The sequence below is a fragment of the Eupeodes corollae genome, chromosome 3, assembly GCF_945859685.1.
Source record: "Eupeodes corollae chromosome 3, idEupCoro1.1, whole genome shotgun sequence".
NCBI lineage: Eukaryota > Metazoa > Arthropoda > Insecta > Diptera > Syrphidae > Eupeodes > Eupeodes corollae.
This window is the reverse complement of record NC_079149.1, coordinates 11,393,312-11,416,655: the sequence shown is the minus strand read 5'-3', so window position 1 is coordinate 11,416,655 and position 23,344 is coordinate 11,393,312. Positions and strand designations below refer to the sequence as shown.

General features: G+C 35.3%; 1 protein-coding gene across 1 annotated transcript in view; it reads left to right on the top strand.

The window, feature by feature from the left end:
• LOC129949849 (paired box pox-neuro protein) overlaps positions 1–2,097 on the top strand; it is a 36,553-nt gene extending 34,456 nt beyond the window's left edge. Inside the window, exon 5 of the mRNA XM_056061528.1 lies at positions 1,022–2,097. Coding sequence (XP_055917503.1) covers positions 1,022–1,924 — 903 coding nt within the window. The 3' untranslated portion in view covers positions 1,925–2,097. The remainder of the gene's footprint in view (positions 1–1,021) is intronic.
• The last annotated feature ends 21,247 nt before the right edge of the window (positions 2,098–23,344 follow it).

The window sequence follows — 23,344 nt, the reverse complement described above, 5'->3', positions numbered from 1 at the left end:
AAAACGATTTTCAACGACAAATTTTTAAATGAGTTCACACAGCGACATAAATAGCCTCTGGTTTTCGTTCCCTCAAAAATTCAATTTATTTCGATTTGAGTTTCTATGGAATGAACTCACCACACTACTGGAAAAGAGTTTCAGTGCAGCTGTCACCTGATGGGTGCGTTCACACGATGTGACTGTGTAATCTGTGCCATAAAACACCTAATTACAACATTATACCAATAAATACATAGTGCGTATGAAGTCTTCTTCTTCCCCTTTCCCCTCGCGTCATCGCTCTTATGGCCTGATCTTATCTTTCATTTTTTTTTGTTGATGTTCTATCGGAACAGGTTAGTGTGGTGGATCTGTCAAACTCAATCCATGTGTTTAAGATAGTAAAAACCATGAGTATATTTTCACCGATAATCAATCACTTCACGTGAAACATGAAATTACCCTCGAAAGGCGCTGATTAGGGTGCACAGAGCACACCACACCACACCACAGCACAGACAGAAGAGATAAGGGGCATAAATATACGAGCGTTATTTAGTCGAAAAACAGCGAGGGGTAGTTATGCATTTTTAATGAATTGCCTCGTCACACGTCACAGTGGAAAAAAAACGAAATAAAGGTTATAGTGTGTGGCTCCCGTCAAAAGGGTAAACACTTAAACACCAGCTAAATACAGTCTTTTCATAAAACAGATAACAGCGTTCTGATTGTTTTATTTTGCTGCTGGCTCCCTATTTACCACATTTTAATAGTTTTTTTTTCTTTGTACTGACGTTTAACCTGTCAAGTGCAAATAAAAGTGAAGTGGCAGCTTCTGTTTGCGCGGCGCGAACAATCTACACGTTCGTACAAAGATAATAATGTATGCATACAAAATGTGGTCGCTATGTTATGTCAATGTCGCTGTGTGACTTCATGTAGATTATTTTATTATTGCGTGCATGCAAATATTTTGCAAATGAAAATTGTGAAATTTCACGGTATTTAATTTGACATTTATTCTTGTGTGTCATTGCAGCAAGTGGCGACCCCTACCGTGGTGAAGAAGATTTTACGCTTCAAGCAGGAGAATCCCGGAATGTTTGCATGGGAAATTCGAGACCAGCTGTTGCAGCAGAGGATTTGTGATCCTAATTCGATTCCTTCGGTCAGTTCGGTGAATAGGATTCTGCGGAATGGGGGACTCTGGACGGATGAGATGACTTCGAACGAGCAGAATGCCATCATGCATGAGAGTTACTTGAAACAGCATATTTATGCGACGAATGGAAATACTGTGACAGCTGACCCGAGTGCAGTTGTGGCTGCAGCTGTTGCCACCACGACTTCGTTAACACACCCGCCAGTGTCATGGAGAGTCAGTTCGCGGAGTGACCTTCCCATAAAACCCGCGGCAACACTTCCAGTCTCGAGTTCCAGTAGCGCAACTTCACCTCAATTATCCGCGCAAGATCTGACGTACGTCCAACAGCAGCAGATCTCATCGTTCCCCAAGCACTGGCTGTGGAATCCATCGCTGCTCTATTCCACCCAACGGATGCACGAAGCGGGCTTCTTCCCATACGCCCATGCCCAGTTTCCAGGCTATTTCCATGGAAGTGGTGGAGTCACCAAATCGGAGAGTTCAATTGATCTGACAACTGGAAGTGGTGGTGGAAGTGACCCACTGAGTGATTGTGATTCGGGTAAATCATCACCATCAACATCGACCATAAGTACACCTATGATCAATGGAAGTACCAAGTTGAATTCAAGAAAGAGAAATCCCTATTCGATAGAAGAACTCCTCAAGAAACCTGAAAAGAGGCTCAAATTGCAAATGGAGGCAGAAGCAAAAAGTGATGAATTTGTTGTTGCAGTTGACGATGAAGATGATGAAGATCAAGTGAAGTTAGAGGAGAATGTTGAAGTTGTCAACTAAGAGTTATGTTTTCTGGCATAACAATTTTATGTTATGTTTTTTATGTTTCCTTTATCAATTCCAATGCCAGTGAGATAGATATATGAATGATTAAAGTGTAGTTAAAAACCTATTTATTTGAATGTAAAGTAGAATTTAATTTGTATATAGTGAAATTTATTATCGATTGTATTAATAATAACTTTTTTTTTATAGTTTAAGGTTTTAACTTATAAGAGTAATTTTATGTTCTCAAAGAAATAAAAAAATATGAAAATTAAATAATGTTTGAGTTCTTTTTATTTTCTGGAATTGGGTTTGTCAAGGTAAGTAAAAGGCATGAAGATTTGACAAGACATTTGTTGGAAGTAAATTTCGATCCACTTAAAAATCAAGACAAGTCAAAAAGATGTACTTTAGACAACAAATTTAATTCAGAGTAAAAAAGAAAAGAAATAGAGAGAAATATGTCCGAAATTCTTTCATGCTATTTGACAACCAATAATTTGAAAGATGAGCATGTTTTGACGTTTAAAAATGTCAATATGTAGTCTCTATATCATTTTTTAGTACCGCTATAATTTGATGGTTTCAAAGAGACAGTGTTGAGAATTTTAAGTTTTCGTTAAAAATTAACAACAGTGAGACTGAATGATGAAACGTCAAAATTGAGTGTCTTAAGTGAATTAAATTTGTCAACCGTAAAATTTCAAAAACAACATACTTTTAAACGTATTTAATGATTCACTGACACTTTCTGTAAATATTTAAATTTTATAGTTTGACAGATACAAATGTCACTTCAAAGTACTAAAGAGGTTGTTATGTCAATTATTATTGCTGTAATCGATTGATTTTGAACATTTTATGGCTTTTATGTCTCTTAGAAACGGGTCGATCATAATATGTAATGTATGATAAGAAGAATGTTGCAAAATGAGCTATACTGTCAAAAACACAGAACTAATCGTTTTTCAGGAACAAAACTCCTGTCAATGTGTCACGATCATAAACAGCGTTAATAATCGTTTCTTTAGTGACGTGTTTTTGCGGAAAAAACGTCTACAACATGTTTATACTTCGTAGGAGATTGATGTTGCGATAGATGCTATGTCTTAAGAAAGAATAATACTACAAACAATGAATGAGAATGTGGCAAGAATTTAGCATTAAACTGTGAACAATTGCAAAGGGTGCGTTCCAAAAATTTCGGAATCAAATTTCGAACAGCTGTTTAGAAACATGCCTTAAGGCAAACATATTACTAAGAATCGTATGAAAGAATTACGGTGTCAAAATTAAACTTCTGGCGGGACTCAATTTGACATTTCATTATTTTAAAGCGTCACATTATTGTCTCATTCTACTCTTGTTTTTCATTAAATAAAAGAATGATATAATAACGAAAAGTCAAATTCAATCACAAAAAATAAAATGAATGCTGTCAATAACACTGTCAGAATATTGCTAAAGTGGGACGTTCTTGTATTATGAATTATGCCATCTTTGTGTGATAAAGAAAACTAATGAATAAAATGTTTGAAGGTTGTGTCTAACAAAAATTGATTTTGGCACGTAATGACGCATTTTTTGAGATATTTTTAAAATCGAAGTTAATTTTAAAATAAAAATTACCAACAAAATTTTGCATGTAATAAAATATGTTTGATTCAAAAAGCTGTTATTTGTAAACGAGATTTTTTAGTCGAAAACCAATGTTTACAAATTTTAGTAGCATTTTTTTAAAATTTGTATTTTTTATATAAAAAAAAAAACATATTAGATTTTTATAAGACCTTTAAAAACTTTTAAAACAAAATGAGCATGGAAAGACATAATTTTAAAGTTAATACCTTCATTTATTCAAGAGATATCGAGAGTCGGACATCAATTTTTACCAATAGCAGTGTAGTATTTTTTCGATTCTTATTTTTTTTAAAGTGACTGTTGGAGTTTTTATAAAAAATTACTAAATATTGAAAACAATATTTCTTGTAAGATAAAATTAGATTGAAACAAATATCTTCATGTTTTGGAAAGATATTTGAGTCGAAAATCATTTAACTTTTAGTAATGCTTTTTTAAAGTTTTTACTTTTTGTAAAATAGCTGTTGATTTGATTTTGTCGCAAAATTGTAAAAGTTTACCATATTTCAAAATCAATGTTTTTTGTTCATAAAGTTTTTTTGGAGGTAGAACAATTTTTAGTTCGTAGAATATAATATTTTTCAGTATTTTTGATTTAAAAAAAAATAAGGTCACTAATTTTTTATAAATTAGACTATTTTGGTATCATATCACGTTTTATAATAAAAAAATTAAATGAAGTCGGTAGATATTTTGTGAGATATTTTGAATCAACAAAACTGTTTACCTGCTTTTTAAATTAATTTAGTAAAAATCCACACAATGAATTTTTGAAAAAATCTTTTTGCATCTTTCTGTGTTATTATCTGAAGTCCATATCTATACTTGTTCTTGGAGATCCGGACGTACAAAGGCATCTGTCTTGAAATCATTGTTTGATATTCCAGAGATATTAAAACATCGAGAAATGTCAAAATATTCCATTCGACAAATCGGATCGAGTTACTAAATTCTTATGGGAAGTAATTTGTTTAACGGATATGAGGTGCCATTCTGGAGCTATACAAAAAAAGAGGCTGGGATGCGACCCAAACCTTCTCGTCCCGTCTGTCGATTTGTCTTGCATAAAAGTTTGTAGGTTTTTGTGTTGGGTTCAAAAATTAAAAATCTTAAATATTTTAAAATGACCAACAATATTTTTCATATAAAGAAACATGTAGTTTAATTTAAACAAATGTTCGCCAATTTAAGTAGCATTTCTTAAATTTTTACAAATTGGATGATTGAAATTAATTTGAGAGATATAAAAAACCGAACATCAATTTTTACCAAATTTGCGTACTATTTTTTGTAGATTTTCTTTTTTTTATGAAAAAACGGACTGTTGAATTTTTACCAAAAAAACTACTAATTATCGAAAACAATATTTTCTGTGAAATAAAAAGTTTGAAGACAATATTTTTAATTAAAAAAAAAGGTATTTGAGTCGAATGTATATTTTTATTAAGTTTTATTACTATTTTTTTGTTAGGTTTTTATTTCTTGTAAGAAAACTGTCAATTTGTTTTTTTCCAAAATTTAACAGAATGTTAAAAATAATGGCGCAAAATTTTAAACAACCTATTATTAAGGCCTTAGCACGATACTAGTTAACAATTTACTATATACATAGTAATCTACTAACTTTTCACTAATTTTAAACACTTTTTATTGTTTTGCTAACTAGTATCATGCTAAAACCATTTTATTAAAAAAAAAACATGAACACATCTACAGTGTTGGACAAAACAATAGCACTAAATTAAGCTTTATTTTATATTTCTTAATAAAATTATTAAAGTTGAATATATTTAAAAGATTTTTTTCTGGGTTGCGAGGATATGCTTCAGCTTTTAAAAAATAGTAAAAATAACTGTAATACTTTCATACAAAGTAAATACAACAACAAATAGAGAGATTTTTGCATTTCAACCGCGACAAAACTATAGCACGTACACATTTTATCAACAATAGCTTAGTCTCTTTCTACTCTATTATAAATTTTACTGTTATTTAAGATAACTTAAGCTTACACAATAATCATCTTATTGATATAAAAGTCACAGAGTAGTTGCAATTTTCTTAAGTGTAAAGTTTATAAAAATGGCTCGTAACAAATATCCCACCGATTTTAAAAAGAAAATAATTGCGGATTTTAATGCAGGTCAATCGGTGACCAGCATAGCAAAAAAATACGCGATTCACCATTCTGTCATTTCACGAATAATAAGCCGATTTCGCAATTCAGGTTGCTTGGAAACCAGGCATCGTGGTGGAAGACCAAAAAAAACCTCTATACGAGATGATAAAACGATAATCCGGCTGGTTAAAAAGTACCCTTTTATTTCGGCAACAACAATCAAAAGTGAACTAGGTTTGTCTGTATCCAGTCGGACTGTCCAACGAAGAGTTGTGGAGTTGTGAGTCCAAGTTTAATCTGCAGGGTTCCGATGGAAAAATTCAAGTCCGCAGGCCTAAAGGCCAAAGATTAAAACCACGTTTCACAAAAGGAACAATTAAACATGGAGGAGGAAATATTATGGTCTGGGGATGTTTTTCTGGTGCTGGAGTCGGTCCAATTCATAACATTGAAGGCATAATGGATCGCTTTATGTATAAAGACATCCTTCAAAACATCATGCTGCCACACGCGGAAGAAGAGATGCCGTTAAAGTGGATATTTCAAAATGATAATGATCCAAAACACACCTCTAAGATAGTGCAAAATTGGTTTTTGGAAAATAAAATCAACGTTTTGAAGTGGCCAGCTCAGTCCCCAGATATCAATCCCATAGAGAATCTATGGGACATTGTAGATCGTCGGATTAACCGTACTAGCTGTAAGAATAAAGATTCGCTCTTTGCTCAAACTGAAATTGCTTGGAAAAGTATCCCCCAGGAAATTATAACGAACTTAATCGAGTCAATGCCTCGTAGATGTCAAGCAGTAATTAAAAGTAATGGTTACGCAACAAAATATTGAAAAACAAGTGCTTTCAAGAACAGAATTTAATTATGTGCTTTAGTTTTGTCGTCATTATTTTCCATGAATTGTTAAATCTTTTGTTATATTTTCTTTAGTATGTAAGTAATGTATATATATTTTTCTGGAATACAAGAGCTAGGTTACATAAGATCACCTAATAAAATTTATTAAAATTTAATCAAGTTTTGAAACTTATTTAAAGAAATTGTAACCCAATGATATTAAGTGCTATTGTTTTGTCCGACACTGTAAATAATGACAGATTGTGGAGCAAACAAAACAAATATACCTTAATATTTTTGCAAATGTCAAAGTGACAACATTGAATTTGTATTTTCTTTTTTCATTTTGTTTTCATAGCTCGCCGTGGTTTATTTATTTATTTATATTTTTTCGTTTTTCGGAATTAACTTGCAATTTATAAAAGATTGAAATAAAAATAAACAAGATGTTGCGATTGGCATTAACTGTGCCTTTGAGGCTTACACAACAAATTAAATCCGAGCATGTTTACACGTTTGTTGACTAGTAATAGAAAAGTTTATTTACCAACATCAGATTGATGGACATTTCTTCCAAAAAAGTGTAACGTAACTAGAACTTGCAAATCTGGAGAAATAGGTAGCCCACGGTTTGTAATAGGGTCTTGGATGTCAAGATTTTCAACCAAGAACCGAACAGTTGTTTTATCAAATCTATACCTGGAGTAAAATTCACCATCGTCCAGCTCTTCAAGAGGATTTGCTCGAGTTTTAAAACTTTTAACTTTCCTACACAACACTGAATCCTTAAACATTTCAAAATCTTCTTCTTCCGAAAACATTTTAAATTAATTTAATTTTAATGATATGTATAAATAAATTTTATTTCACAATTTATCAATTTTAAAACACTGTCACATTTGAGAAAAATGACAAGAAAAATCTGTATGACATAGATTTAATACGATACTAAAAAGATAAAGTAGCCATTTGGTGATTTTAACTTTAGTAAAATGTTAAGAAGATAGTACGATACTAAACTCGTTTAAAATTATCAAAATCCTTTTTTTAACCTAGTATCATACTAAAAATGATTTAACATCGTACTAAATCGTCTAAAATTTTGCGCCAATATTTCTTATGAGTTAAAATTAGTTGAAAGCCATAATCCCAATTTTTGTTTAAAAGATATTTGAGTCGAAATTCAATTTTTACCAACTTTGAGTAATTTTTTTTTAGGTTTTTATTTTTTATAAAAAGCTGCCAATTTGATTTTTCTTAAAATGTTACCAAATGTAAAAAACGTTATTTCAGTTTCTATTCGTAAAATGTTCGAAGTGACAATTTTTGTTCAGTTTTTTTGATTTAAACAAAAAACAGTTAATTGGACTTTTTCAAAAAATATATTTGTTTGCTATCAAGTTACAATATATAATATTAACTTTAATTCAAGTCTTAAGCGTTTTTGGTTCACGAGATATTTAGGGTTAACCAAAATTTTCAACTTTTTTTTAAACTGCTATATATTAAAAAAAACCACCCATGCTTTTTTCTTGACAGCCCTTTCTGTATCTTTCTGCATTATTATCTGTATAACAACATTTATTTGAAGTCGATATCTCTACTGGTTCTTGAGCTTTGGAACGAAAAAAAAAACGTAGCGAACGTACGGACGTACGGACGTACGAACGTACGTACACTCGCGTGCGCAGACATCTGTCTGAAAATCTTTGATTTAGATTCCAGAGACATTGAAACATCGAGAGTCGGCCTGAGTACAATACAAAATTTCTAAGAAAAGTTAAATGTAACGGATATGGGGTACCATTCTGGAGCGATACAGAACTAAATTTGTAAATTAAAAAAAAATGTTGGGAACATTTCACAAAAATCCGTTGGGCCGTTTTTGAGAAAGTGTGAATTTTTGATTTTTGACCAAACAAAATTGTATGGGGACACATGTTTGAAGTCAATCTTTAGGCTGTAAAGGCGATTCCACACAGTAAGACAAACGGACGGAATCGCCGTACCCACGTTTTCCCACATCACAGCCATCGTATTGTCATGTCTGCTCAAAATCTCGAGTCCGAAATATTTAACAAATAGAAAAATAATAAATAGTTAAAACATGTTACAAAAATAAAACAAGCAAAATGCAGCTTTAAGGTCCTTAAGAACAATGGAGGTTCAGATGTTTCCAAATGTAGCATATGAATTGGAGTACAAATTGGTAGCCGAAAAACGGCCTTTAAGAAATACCTGAGGAAACTTTCCACCTCCTCGTATTGGCAATATCCCGCCAAACTTGCGCGCCATAAAGCATAATAGAAGCTGCTGTCGCATGAAATTTTTTTTAGCTTTGAACTATGCTCGATACCTTTATTATCGATGCAACGTTTCCACACAGAAGAAACTGTTCTTTTGGATTTCGCAAGTTTGAACTAAAAATGCTTTTTTATGTTGAGGTTAGATGTTATTAGAACCCCTAAGTATTTGTACTCTCAAACAATTGCAACATATTCACCTTTGCACATCCACTCCTCCGCCCCGAAATATCATAATTTTAGTCTTCTGTAAAATAACTGACAGATTCCAACATTCACAGTATGTCTCCATCCTGTTCACCATACGCTACATTCCTTCCACCGATTCAGATAAAAAACAATATCATCCCAAATATCAGTCCTGGTATCCTAGTACTTCCGAACTGGATTCCTCCTACAACCTCCTCCAAGATTCCAAGATATCATTAATAATAGTAGTGTGCTCAACACACAGCCCCATCCCATACGTATAGGCCACATTATTTTCATACATCGCTCTGACAAGGGTAACGACTTTACTTGATACTCCAAGCTTATAAAGCTAATAAAACAGATCTTCGCGGGCGATTGAATCAAACGCATCTTGAAAACCCACAAAAAAGGCGTACAGTTTTTGTTTCCTTCTTTTGAAGTCCTCTGCAATGTTTATCAAACTGACTACTTGGTCTATAGTCGAATAGCTCTTTCTAAATCCTGCTTCAAATGCATTAAGAATGTTCTTTTCTTCGGTCCAATGTGTAAGCCTATTAAAAATTAGAGTACTGAAAAGCTTTGCTTAGTGTAAACCTTTCCTCGAACGCAACTGGATCATTTGAATGACTGCGTTACAGATAATTTTCCGTCCCAAACGGATACCTCGCAAGGGCTGATTACTCTTTCAATTGTTGAAGTGTCAAAAATCAAAAGTCAATCTCATGTTTTTTGACATTTGAAGCACCTTCCACTAAATCTTCTTAAAAGTCTCATTTCTCTTGTCTAAATGTCATAAGAAACGTACGTGTAAAAAATCACGATTGCAATATACCGGAAATGTTATGATAGTCAACATTACAAAGAAAGACCGGAAATCGAATTTAATCTACTACTTTCGAATTTCGATGAAAATGAATATGGGATTATAATTAAATGAATATTTGTATCTGAAAATTTACATTTAAAGCTAAGAACATTATCAAGATACGATCTCACGTCTTTTAGTCTGATGGTTGAAGAACCGTGCATTGTTTACACATTTGATTAAGTTTCAAAATGCATCGCAGCAATCAATAAAAATGTCATTAGTGACATAATTGATGTACCAACAACTGGCCAACGAATGTGACGTTGTGTCAAACTAATTATGTCGTAATAAGAAATAAATAAATAACAAACTGATGCTGTTAACCTTGTTGTTGATATTGTTCGTCGTCAGCTGTGATGGCTGTCCACAATCTTCTTGTAGCTACCACCAACGCCATTTTTCAATTATAAATACCCGCATAAAACCGTGTTCTACAGTTTTCTGCATTTTTGCGACATTCTCCAACTTTAGCACCAGCATCGTCGCGTCGTCGTTGGTGGTATAGCTCTAGTCTATATACAAAATACTGAACTCACACCTTTCGCGATCAACTTGAGCATTTTAATTAACTATACCAGCAGCTCTACAATTACTCCAAATACTCGACACTCTGTGATGTAGTGAACTTCTACTTACGAACGATTTAAGAGTACTTGATGTTGACTGACGTCTCGTTGCTTGTACGCCTCTCTACGATGCCTCTACCTTAACTTATCTATAACTATGTTGTTGAAAACTTTATATAAGAAAACATCAAAAACCAAACGCATCTAACTATTATGCCACATGCAGCGACGAAGAAAATAAACCCAAACCAAACTAAACCAAACCACCAATCTTGCAACCAATTTGGCTTTGTGCGCGATCAGAGTACGTGCGTCGAATTCGCACGTTCATCCATATATCAACTCCATTGTGGATCTTTCTATATACCCACATACACCACGCAACCGCGATATGGATTTGTCGCCATTTTTGGAACCCAACCATAAGCAAAGATCCCAAAGAATCCAGCAACAATTCACCATCAACCAACCAAACATCAGAGACACTAAACCAAAGACCACATCAAGCCTCAAGCTTCAAGGTGCTAAGTGCGTAGCGTGTATACCGAAAGTGCGCGAATTATCGGTACCAATACCTATCTGTATATACGGTATACGCATCTAAACATACAGCACGCTGCTTCGGATTCGGATGCTGTTGCGGCTGCGGCTGCGGCTATATTTCGCTCTGCATTGGTAAAAACTTAATTTTCCCAGGCGATCGCGACGCGATGATTGCGTGTTTTTAGTTGTTTTGGGTTTTTCTGGATCGATCTCCGATCCGCGATCGTCCCTTGTTGAACATGTTTCTTTAACATTGGGGCCACGATCACAATACCGCATCGACACAGTACGAATACAACAGGCGTATACCGTACAAACATTCAATGTTGCTACTGCTACTGCTGCCGCTGCTTGATGCCTGCTGCCCTGCTGGTTAACCAGGTGGATTTTTTGTCACCATAATGTTTGCTATTTTTTTTTTATTGCTTTTCGCTTTTTTTATAAACTCATGTGGAGACATAGGGTATGATATGTTTGTTGTTTATGAAATTTGACACCTGGAATAAGTTTGAGACAGGAAAAGTAAGACAGAGGTTTGGAGAATGGTTTGTTGATTCTTACATGGGGTGATTCAGCTAGATATAATTTGTTAATAACAATGAGCTTTTCTGACGGATAACGACGGATGGAAAGACTCTTACCACAACTGCAGTTCGTCTAAATTCTATTAGGTGCATTACGAATATAAAAGTTCATACTTCTTAAAACTTAACCATAACTTCTAAGCTGCTGCTTTACGGGATGATGGTTCTGCCAGTACTTATATATGATTCCGAGACCTAGGTGCTTAGTAAAGCCTCTCCGATGTTGGCCCTTTATGTGAGGAAAGACGATTCTGGAGAGTCTACAATCATGAACCGTATACAATCTACCTCGAAACTGACATTTTAACAAAAATCAAGCTCGGTAGACTCCTCGTATGAGTGAAGAGTAATCAGCTCGGAAAGTCTTTTGTATGGCAATCGCAAATAGTGGAGAGATTTGTTGTGTGACCAGTCATTGATTATGACGATTCGCAAATTTGAGTCCCATTTTACAGGAGTAGGATGGTACTTTACCACTTGGACTATATATAGCCCGTTGTGACGAGAGAAGTTTGAGTTTACGCGTAGGCAGTGACTAATGTATTCATCGTCGTTTTCAGCAGCTTTTGACTTTTCGTATTCGAATACAAGGCTAAAGGCCCTACTGAAATAAGCATAAGCAAACATAAGCTTATATGGCAAAAACCCAACGAAAATTCACTTCAGTTTGTGAAATCACTGCGGATAGCCATAATGCAATTTTTCTCACGTATCTACATGTCAGATTTTACTTATGAGGCGAGCGACTGGGATCGCTCTTGCTTAAGTTTGCTTAAGTCAACAGAACTGAGAAAAATTGAACGAAACGGAGCTAGACTCCATTATGTTCACTCGTATTGAGATTCTTTGTATTCGCACGTTTACTTATGCTTATATGCTAGCTTATGACTATTATAGTTAGGCCTTAACGTGAAACTTAACTGATGTAAGATATAAAGCTCGGGAATGGGTTCTAGAAAACCCACTGGAAAATCAATGTTTTATGGTGAAAATTTTGTTACTAGGAATATTCAACTACAAAACAAAATGTCTGTGCCATTACCAAAAGGTTGGTCACATCCCTTAAATTGTGCACCCACTATAATGTATGAATATATCAGTCCCAAAAAACCAGGTCTCTGAAACGAATGCTTATATGGACCACATTTGCACATTAGTCTGTTGTCACTCCCTAACAAAATCCTAAATTCTAGAATCCGGCTCGAAGGACCAAAATGTTTTATGTATATAATTTTTATTAAGAATGCAAACCAAAATGATAAAACTTAAGAAATTATTTTGGTGAACTACTTACTTACTTACTTAAGGTGGCACTACAGTCCTGTGTGAACTAAAGCCTCCCCCAACAAACTTCTCCATCTAACTCGGTCCCTAAAGTTGGGTGAAGTCACTTTTAACTTGTGCGCGCCACCTGATCCGCGGTCTTCCTCTACTGCGCTGTCCTGTGTGTGTGGATTCGAAGACTTTTCGGGCCGGAGCATTGGTTTTCATGCGCTGTACGTGACCCAGCTATCTTATCCGTTGGACTTCTACCATTCTGGCTAAGTCTACGTCGCTGTGCAGCGCGTACCTTCGATGCATACGGGACCGTAGATAACACGAACAACTTTTCTCTCGAACCGACCCAAGGTGCTTTTATCCGCTTTTATCAAAGTCAATGCTTCTGCACCGTATAGCAGGACGGAGATGATAATGGCTGAATCACAAACACGCTTCGTCTACGTAACGGTGGGCTTGCTTCGAGGTTGCTTTGAATTACATTTCTATTATTTCATCCCTCCAAAGAGCAAATATTTTGTTTGTTTGAGCTACCGTTTAGAGTCACATTACGTTACATTACTTTTCTTTTTCCATTGACATCAAGATCAGTTCTTCCGATAATGTCAATGTCATCCGCATATGCTAGTAATTGGACAGACTTTGAAAGATAGTGCCTCTTAAGTACGATGTTAACAAAATTGTATGACAGCGCATCTTCTTGTCTAAAACCTATTTTGACATCGAAAGGTTCTGTTAAGTTATTTCCAACCTTTATGGAGCAGCGTGAATTCTCCTTGGTCATCCTGCACAAGCGGACGAGTTTGGCAGGGATGCCAAAACTAGACATGGCTCTATACAGCTCGTCCTTGTAGATGCTGTCATATGCAGCCTTGAAATCGATGAAAAGATGGTGGGTGTCGAATTGGTGTTCTTGGGTTTTTTCCATGATGTGCAGTAATGTGAATATTTGATCGACTGCGAACTTTCCTGGCCTAAGACCACACTGATAAGAACCTATCAGGTTATTGACGATGGGCTTTAGACGTTCACATGTTACGGCAGAGAAGATTTCATGGGTGATGTTAAGTAGACTGATTCGTTTATAGTTGGTGCAGTGTAGTGAGTCTACTTGTTTTTGGTGAACACTTAATTTCAGTATCACACATTTGGACTTTTTTCTCGTTGGATATGTAAGGTCTCAGATCTTCAGGAACAATGACAATTAAAAATGAGGCTTTGGAAACCAACACCACATTCCCACATTCGTTTTTTGTGTGTCCCTAACAAGGGAAATCCGGCTTGAAGGACCAACATGTTTTGTGTATTTATTTTTTATTATAAGAATGCAAACAATGGGCGGCTAGATCGTTCAATGTCACACCTTTTTCTCTTCTCGTCTTCGAGAACTATGCCAGCTAAAATTGACGCTTTGACGAGAAAATAGTCGCTGTGGTTAAACTTTTAAATATGCGCTTTCTGCATCTTTTGATGTTATTATTTTTGAAACAAAACCCATTTGAAGTCGATATCCCTGTTGGATTCTAAAATAGGACCTATAAAAATAGGTATGATTAGATTCTAGAGAAATTGAAAATTCAAGAAATATCAAAATTTTCAATTCGAAATACTGAACCGATTAAAAAATACCTTAAAATGGAAAAAATGCATTATAGGGTGTTGCACAATCCTTTCCCTGAAATTCTAGCTTTCCTTACTGTTTTTATTTCTTTTTCATCATATTTCTGTGTTCTACGACGAGTATACCAGACAGATATGGACTACAAACAAGCTGTAGAGCTTGTTGCTCCATCGCACAACACTCGGCCAACCATGTGCGGTGGCTATATAGAACCTATAGCTCCCGCAGCTCGATGAGCGACGACAACAACAACGACTTCAACGATTTAACACAACAAGAGCTCAAGGGAAGGTGAGAAGTATTTATGGGGCGTTGAAGTCAATTTGCACCTCGGAATCAGTGGTGCGGACTTAAATGGATATTAATGGTTACCTACAGCAGAGTGGCTTTGCTCCGCGGTGGATTGGTTAGGTTAGTTTAACGCACCCAACATTGATTGGACTCGGGAGAGAGGTGATGTTTCTGGCATGGCACTGGATGGGGACCTCCTGGTATACCTAAATGGTGTGAGCTCGGATTCCAGTTCATTCCACCGCATAATTGCGTCGTGAGAATAATTTGCAATTGGTCTGGTGATAATTCTTCTGATGCTGCATGCATCAAGTTAATTTTGGTTTGAATTGATTTGCATTTAATTTATTTCTTGCAACATGAAAGATTTCTTGGCTCTGGGAGGAGGGTATGATGGTGTTGCTGTTGGTACTGCTGGTGGGTGATAAAAACATTTATAAAACAGAATATGCCCTTGATGTAGCTTTGGCTTTTTAAATATTCCATCAACGTTCCCCGTCGCGTCGGAGATATAAAATATAGGTTTTTATCTTTTGCTATTTTTTTGTCCATCGAGTGTGATTCCAAACGGCTAAAGATTTCAAATTAACAAAAAGCTGCAATAATTGTATCACGTGCACGGTATCTTCTTTGAGAAAACAACGGCCAAACGGTGGGCAAATGGGCAACGGGCAAACGGCACTCTGGCACTGGTATCAGCACCAGCACCAGCACCAGCAGCAGCAGCATCAGCACAACCATCACAAGATCGAGTTCATAAAAATTGAAGCAGAAGTCAATTGCGTTGCGCGTTTCGAATGAAATTCCACATGACAGCCAGCGTTGACGCTGATGTTGTGCTCCAGGAGCGCAGCGCAGCGGTGTATAAAGTGTGATGTGGTATGGCATGGCATATTGCAACGCACAAAAAGTGTCGCCCTCAAAGAATAGCGCGCGATCGGTATCTGAAATCTTACACCATCTCTCTATGGACGCAGAGTAGCGCGGCCGATGACGATGATGATGATGATGATGAGGATGAGTTTTTGGGCACTTTTCTTCCCTGGATGCTTCATCATATAGGACGGATACACTACGCTCCGTTGAGCGAGGCCTGACAGAGGCCAAGAAAAATATCTGAACGTGGATGACCAACAGAATATTTTTATACGGTCGCGATCGAAATATCAATGAGCAAGCAACGAGCAGGCTTGATGGTTTCTGGCACCGTAAATCAAATCCTATATAACGTAATTCTGTGCATTGAGAGACGCTTTGCGCACTATATGAGTGACGGGTTGGCTTTTGGCTTTTATACCATAGGTATCTATAGGCTGCTGACGGATTCAATAACGAAACGATGAACGCGAATGTGTCGCGAGAAATGGGCGATATATATGTGCTATATAATTTTTTCCTCAAGGCACAGATGTCCTTTCTCGGAACGACATATCATGGCAGAAAATTTATTTTATGGCGGTAATGGTGTTATGTTTTACGCGATTAGCAATACGCGTCGGTTTGACATAGCCAACATACCCCAATGCACGCACAATTCTTGTCCATGGGATCCATTTCCACGATACTTCTATACCTCTGTCTTTATAGCTACACCTATGTACCTTATATAAACCTATTGATTTCTTGATGCCTAGAAGGCTTTAATATTATTTGAAACACGTCCCAAAGCTTTGCGATCTGATTTCAATTTCAATTTCGATTTGATTTGATTTTTAAAGTAATTCAGTGCGCAATGCAATGAGGTTGTTGAAGAATTCTTCATACATACGCGGAGTGTAAAAGAGCCATGAGTTGCAGTTCCATATAATTCAAGTGGAGCATCAGCGAGTTGGCTAGTCACGCTAGACATAATTATGTGGCACCACGTTTCTAGCATATTTTCTTTTCTTCAATGTAGATATTTATTCTCAGAATGAAGTTTGATTTTCCTTCCTTAAGATGGTGGTTGTGGCAAAAGACGAAATTTTGTCACGTAAAACAAGAAAACATACACTATGCAAACAATTTTGAAAAAAAGGGGATCTTGCACATACAAAAAGCTGACAAATTTCAATTTTAAGTGAAACAATGTTTTAAAAATATTATAGGATAAGAAACCTGAATTTTTGACTGTTATGGCAAAGGTGTCGAGTTTAATCTTAATCCAGTATCAATTCTTCTGTAGTACCCGTGGCATGATGGTTAGTGCGTTGGGCTGTCATGCCAGAGGTCTTGGGTTTGACACCTGCCTATGCCGTCTAAAGTTTTTTCACGGGTACTGCCTCTTGCGAGGAATTGACAAATTTTCCAAGAGTAATTCTTGTCATGAAAAAGTGCTTTCTCAAATTAGCGCGTTCGGATTCGGCATACAAACTGTAGGTCCCCTCCTATCCTGACAACATTACTCGCTCAGAGGAATGGTTGGTAGTTGGCTCTTGTTCTCAACGGAAACGTTACAATATGTTATATAAAATTTAACATTTCTGGTTTGTAAGATATTTAGGGTTTACCAAAATTTTCATCTTTTTTGAAAACTGCTATGGTAAAAAAACCGACCACGCAATTTTCTTGAGAGCTTTTTCTGCATCTTTCAGCCTTTTTATCTGTATAAAAAATTTATTTGAAGTCGATATCTCTTTGGGTTCTTGAGTAATGGACAACGAAAAAACGTCGCACAGACATCTTTTTAAAAATCTTTTATTTTGACTCTAGGGACTTTGAAACGCCGAGAAATTTCAAAATTTTCAATTTGACAAATCGGACCCATTACAATAACTTCTTATGGGAAGTTAAAAATGTAATAAGTGTTTTTTTTAAGGCATCAAGTTAGCAACATGTCATTTTAGTTTTGGAAAATTATTTGTTAAATAAAGTACATTTAATTTCACTTCAAAACATCGTTTTTCTTTTAATCCCTTCCATAGTTATTGCCTTTTCAGCAAAGTCTTCAGTTTTTGAGAAGCGTGTGTCTTGTCTAATCCACTCCATCTTGCGTCTAATAATTTTGCCAATCAATCCCAGACCCGATATCTTTCATAGTTCTTAGTTCGATATACGATTGGATATATCCATAAACATACTTACTTACATACTTAAAGTGGCACTACAGTCCTGTGTGAACTAGGGTCTCACCCAACAAACTTCTTCATCTAGCTCGGACCCTAGTCTTTTATTCGTTTGCGTGGGTTGTGAACAGTAAATCCGTCTGTATCCGAGGCTTGTTGGTGCATCGCAATTGGGTTTTCTTTATGTGGTCATCAGGAAGTTACCCTGACGCACGACATTCAACCTGAAGAAAGGGGTCCTTCTCCAAGGGTGAGAGTCGGCATACTCAATCCTTACAGGCCTGGGTATCGAATATGTCGTAGTAGCCTTATAAGGTATTCACTAAGAAAAGGGTGATCTTTTAAAAGCTATAGGAAAGTTTTTGAGAAAAAACCCATACAGTTCTGAAAAATGCATGAAATGTACGGTCGATCAAATTTTATGTTTGAAGATTATGTTATGCAAATGTTGACCTTGTATCTCACGAATGAATGCTTCAATGTTGTCTTCTAATGCGTCAATTGAATCGGACTTGTCTGTTTAGACATGAGCTTTAACATAGCCTCACAAAAAATAGTCTAAAGACTTTAAATCGCACGATCTAGGCGGCAAATTGACCGGTCCCGAACGTGAAATAAAATGTTCACCGAAGTAGCCTCTCAATAAGTCCATTGTTAGACATGCTGTGTGGCATGTGGCACCGTCTTCTTCAAACCACATGTCATGCAAGTCAAGCTCTTGCATTTTGGGCAAAAAAAAGTTGGATGTCATCTCACGGTAGCGCTCACCACTCACAGTTACGTTACGATTCGCATCATCTTTGAAGAAGTACGGTCCAATGATGCCACCAGCCCATAAACCGCACCAAACTGTAACTTTTTTCAACTGCGATGAATCGATAATTGATGGTCATCTTCAGTTCGCACTCTACGTATGCATGTTGATGGTTAAATGTCTAACAATGTAAGTTTGGTGCAAAATTTAGTCACAATAGACCGAATAACCGCTTCAGTGGATCGTTTAAATTGACCATAAAATGGAAGAAGCGCACGATGAACTTTCTTAACAGAGGACGAATTTTGATAAAAAAATTCAATAATTTGGAAGCGTTGTTCGTTTGTAAGACGATTCATGGTTAAATTATAGAACAAACTTAAAATGTTTGACAGTGAAACAAAACACGAAACGTGCGTTAGCTGTTCAAACCAGTGCAATGTTTCCATAAAGATAATAGCTAAAAAATCACCTTTAATTACTTTCTTACTTGCATAATATTTCTAGAACGCCATCGTTTGTGGTTTCCGGCAATTTGTTCGAACTCCGTCCAGGGGCCTACTTCCCAAACATTGACAGCAGGCAACAATTTTTTAATTTAAAACTTGACAATTGTCAAAATCTGTTGCATAAACAATTTGACAATTTTGTGAAATTGTAGGAAAATACCCGATATTTGTCATCTTTTCGTTTTTTACAGAAATTGACTTTACAATGAATTATCAGGAATTTTCCAACAAATTTAAACTGACAATTTTTTATGATATAAAAAAGTATTTAATTGAAAACTGCGACAAGGAATTCAGTTTCTGTCAACTGGTGACAGTGAAAAGACGTAAAATGATAAACTGTTACTTCTAACATCGAAAAAATTGGTCAAGAAACGACGAAAATTAAAACAATATGCAAAGGTTTTATTCCATGTTTCATAATTTTCGATTATAACACATTTCAAGATTATGTGCAATGAAAATGTCACGACAAACTTGTCATAGTATTTTCTAACAAACTTGTCTCCCAATTCTTCTTCCATAATGAGCCGATCGATTCCAATCCAATACTTTAAAGTGAGAGAGTGGTTCCTTTAAGCATTGGATTCAAATCAAATCAAATGGGGTGGCGCAACAGTCCGTTGTGAACCAGGGCCTAGTGACTTACAACTCTCAACCATTCCTGTGTGCGAGTAATGTTGTCAGGAATGGAGGGGACCTACAATTTTATGCCGAATCCGAACGGCTAGTTTGAGAAAGCACTTTTTCATGACAAGAATTACTCTTGAAGGATTTGTCAGTACCCGCGAAAATTATTTTTTTTAAATTAATGTGGCACAGGCAGGGATTGAACCCAAGACCCCTTGCATGACAGTCCAACGCACAAACCATCATGCCACGGGTATTAAGCATTGGATTACCTCAGATATTTTCCGATGCGTCTAGTGATAACTTGTTCGGTTCCGGTTCAGTAGAAAATGTCAAGGTAACACTACATTTTTTGAAGCTTAAAAATCTGAGTATTTCAATATTTGTTCTTTCCTTACTTTTTTTTTAAAAAGCTGGTAGCAGTATGTACTTGAAACGGTGGATCCAAAAATAATTTTATTTTATCAGAAAAAAGAACCTATTTTAATAATAAAGTTGCATGGTACGGACTTTTAGTTTAAAAACTTTTAAAATATTTGTCTTTCCAAAACTAATTTTAAGCAATAAAGCTACAATTAAGTGCATTTTAAATTTCGAAAAAGTGCTAACTTGACAATCGTAAATAATGCTTGGAAGATATTGACACTTTAACTTTCTTTACTCGATATAGAGCAGTTTTTATCACAGAGTTTAAATGGAGGTTTTCGAGGATAAAGATTTTAGTTTTTTTTAATTTGATTTTCAGCCCCACGATTTGTACTTCTTTCTCAGCACCGTTGTTGTCATTTAATGGAGATGTTTTATCTTATTGCTGACCTTGCTCTGATCTCTTATTTTAAAAGTGTATAACATAATAAATGGTTGAGAGTTGTAAGCCACTAGGTCCTGGTTCACTATGGAGTGTTGCTAACTTAAGGGGTAAGGTTCAAACTTTTTGTTTTTACAACTATCACACATAGAAATTGAAGGATACACCCGGATCTTTATTTAGAAATCTTAAGAAAAGTAGAGCGTCTTTCCGGATGCTTGGAAAGAAGAACATCATTTCTAATAATAGTATGATTTTTTTTCTTTTAATTTTCTACTTTTATTCTATCCATATATTTTTATATCCTCTTTTATTTAAACAAAAATTAAATGGAGATATATGTAAATCCACCATAAAACTACTGTGGCGGCTCTCGGTGTATTAAAGCTTGAACAATTAATTTTTTTGTTTGTTAATATAATTAAGCCATTAGCTTTAATTTAGAAAAAAATGCAAAAAGAAAGAGTTTAAAACCAATCCTCCATCATTAAAAAGACTCATCTCCTGAATAATCAATAGTTATTTGAGTTAAGCTTGGATTCTGTTGGTATTTTGCAGTCAATTAAAGCAATTAGTATCGATTAATTTGCTTAAATTTGATTCGTTTGAGTTTGAGTTTTGAACATTTTTCTATAATGAGATAAAAAGTAAAAAATGAAGTTTCACTCTGGCTTGATTCTGATTGGTGCTGGAAATCATTTATTTATTTAAATTTATATGATGAAAAAAGACGTTAACATAAAATTAACCATTTCACCGTCCCACAAAAACGAGTACTGACATTTTTAAATTTGCTTCAATTTTTAATCCTCCTGAAAGAATCATACAATTTTTAAACTAGAGATATAATTGCTTAGGAAATATGTGGACATTTCGTTCCTTTAAAAGAAAACTTGAATGTGTGTGTTTTTTTAAGAGATTGGGAACAGGTATGCAAATATTTAGTAAATTTCGTTAGCAACTATTGAGCCGTTTATAACATATTGAATTATTTCATCAAATTTTTATTTTTAAGTCAGAAAATATTAAAAATAAAAAATAGGCTAGTATGTGACTGATAACTTCCCATCCTTTCTGCGGATTTGTCTTGCTTAAAAAGTTTGTAGGTTTTCGTGTTTTGTGAGAAAAGTTGTCAGTTGAATTATTCTTAAAAATTGTCAAATTACAATATTTTCCATATGATGAAACAGTTTGATTTCAAAATTTGTTTTTGTTAATGAGTTTCTTAGTCGAAAACCAATTTTTACCAATTTTAGTAGCATTTGCGTTCTTTTTTTTTTGTAGATTTTAATTTTTATGATAAAAACTATATGTGTCGAATTTTTATTTAAAATTGGCTGAATATCAAACACAATATTTTCTGTGAGAAAACATTAGTTTGAAGCCAATTTTTAAAGTTTTTGAAAAGATATATGAGTCCAAAGTAAATTTGTACCCTGTTTTAGAGTTTTTTTTGTCTAGGTTTCTATTTTTTGTAAAAATACCGTCAATTTGATGTTTCTTAAAATTTAGCCGAATATTAAAAACAATATTTCACTGCTAAGGCATAACAGTAGCAGTGAAGGGTATGGATAGTTTATTCGGTGTTTTAATTCAGTGAATTTTATTATTAATTTTATCTGTTTTGGTTTTAATTTTTTTTTATTTTGCAATAACTGGACAATTCAGAGCAGATTATTGTAATATTCGTGGGCTAAGGCGAATTTTTTGTTGGCATACCGTGGGACGTGGGCATACAAATGGGACGGTCTTAATAATTTCTTCAGGATCTTTAACTAGTCACTATGCTTCCTCGATGGTGACGTTGACGCCAGTGCTGATATGATAACAAGTTAATTTCTCCTGGGAATGAGAACATGGTTCGATGCGAGCTGTAAAGAGGTTATTAGCGTCAAAGAGGTAAGTTTCCGTTGCTATAAAGTCAACCGTGCTGAGGAAAGACCAAATTTTTACATGACCGAAAATTACGGCAAAAAATACTGCAATGTCCCAAAGGCAGTAAAAATGTTTGGTCATTTATAAAAAACATGAGGAATTCATCCTCTTCATTGGCTCCTACGCTCGTTGTCAATGACACTCCTTTTGTTAGCTCTTTAAAGAAAGCTAATCTATTTGCTAGGCATTTCGCCACCAATTCTACGCTGCCAGTGAGTGTTAAGACTCCGCGTGTACTTGAGCGAGTTAGTGATTCTATGGGAACAATCTTTTTTCGCACTCGCACTGTGGCAATAGTCCTTAGAGATCTTAACACACATAAATCCGCTGGTCCGGATGGTATCCCCGCTGTTGTTCTGAAGAGGTGCTCTTTAACGATGGCAAAAACACTGCGTAAGCTTTTTCATTTGTCCTATTCCTCAGGTCTCCTTCCGAGAGGATGGAAAACTGCATTTGTCAAGCCCATACCAAAAAGAGGCGAATCTCCCTCACCCTCTAATTACCGACCGATTGCATTTACGTCCCTTCTTCCAAGGTCATGGAAGCACTGATTAATTATCAGCTCAAGTAATATCTTGAAGACAAAGCTTCTTAATGACCGGCAGTACGGCTTTCGAAGCAATAGGTCCACTGGTGTTCTCATGGTTCATCTCACCGAACAGTGGAGCAAATCTTTACATATCTTTGGAGAAAGTAAGATTATTGCACTGATATTTCAAAAGCATTTGATAGGGTTTGGCATCAGGCTCTCTCATCGAAAATGCTTGCTTTCGGGTTTTATGAATCCCTCCTTCATTGGATTAGTAATTACCTTTTGGATCGTTCAATACAAGTAGTATTGGATAGAATCAAGTCTGAAAACCATAAAATAAATGCAACATCAAATCGAATACATTGTTTC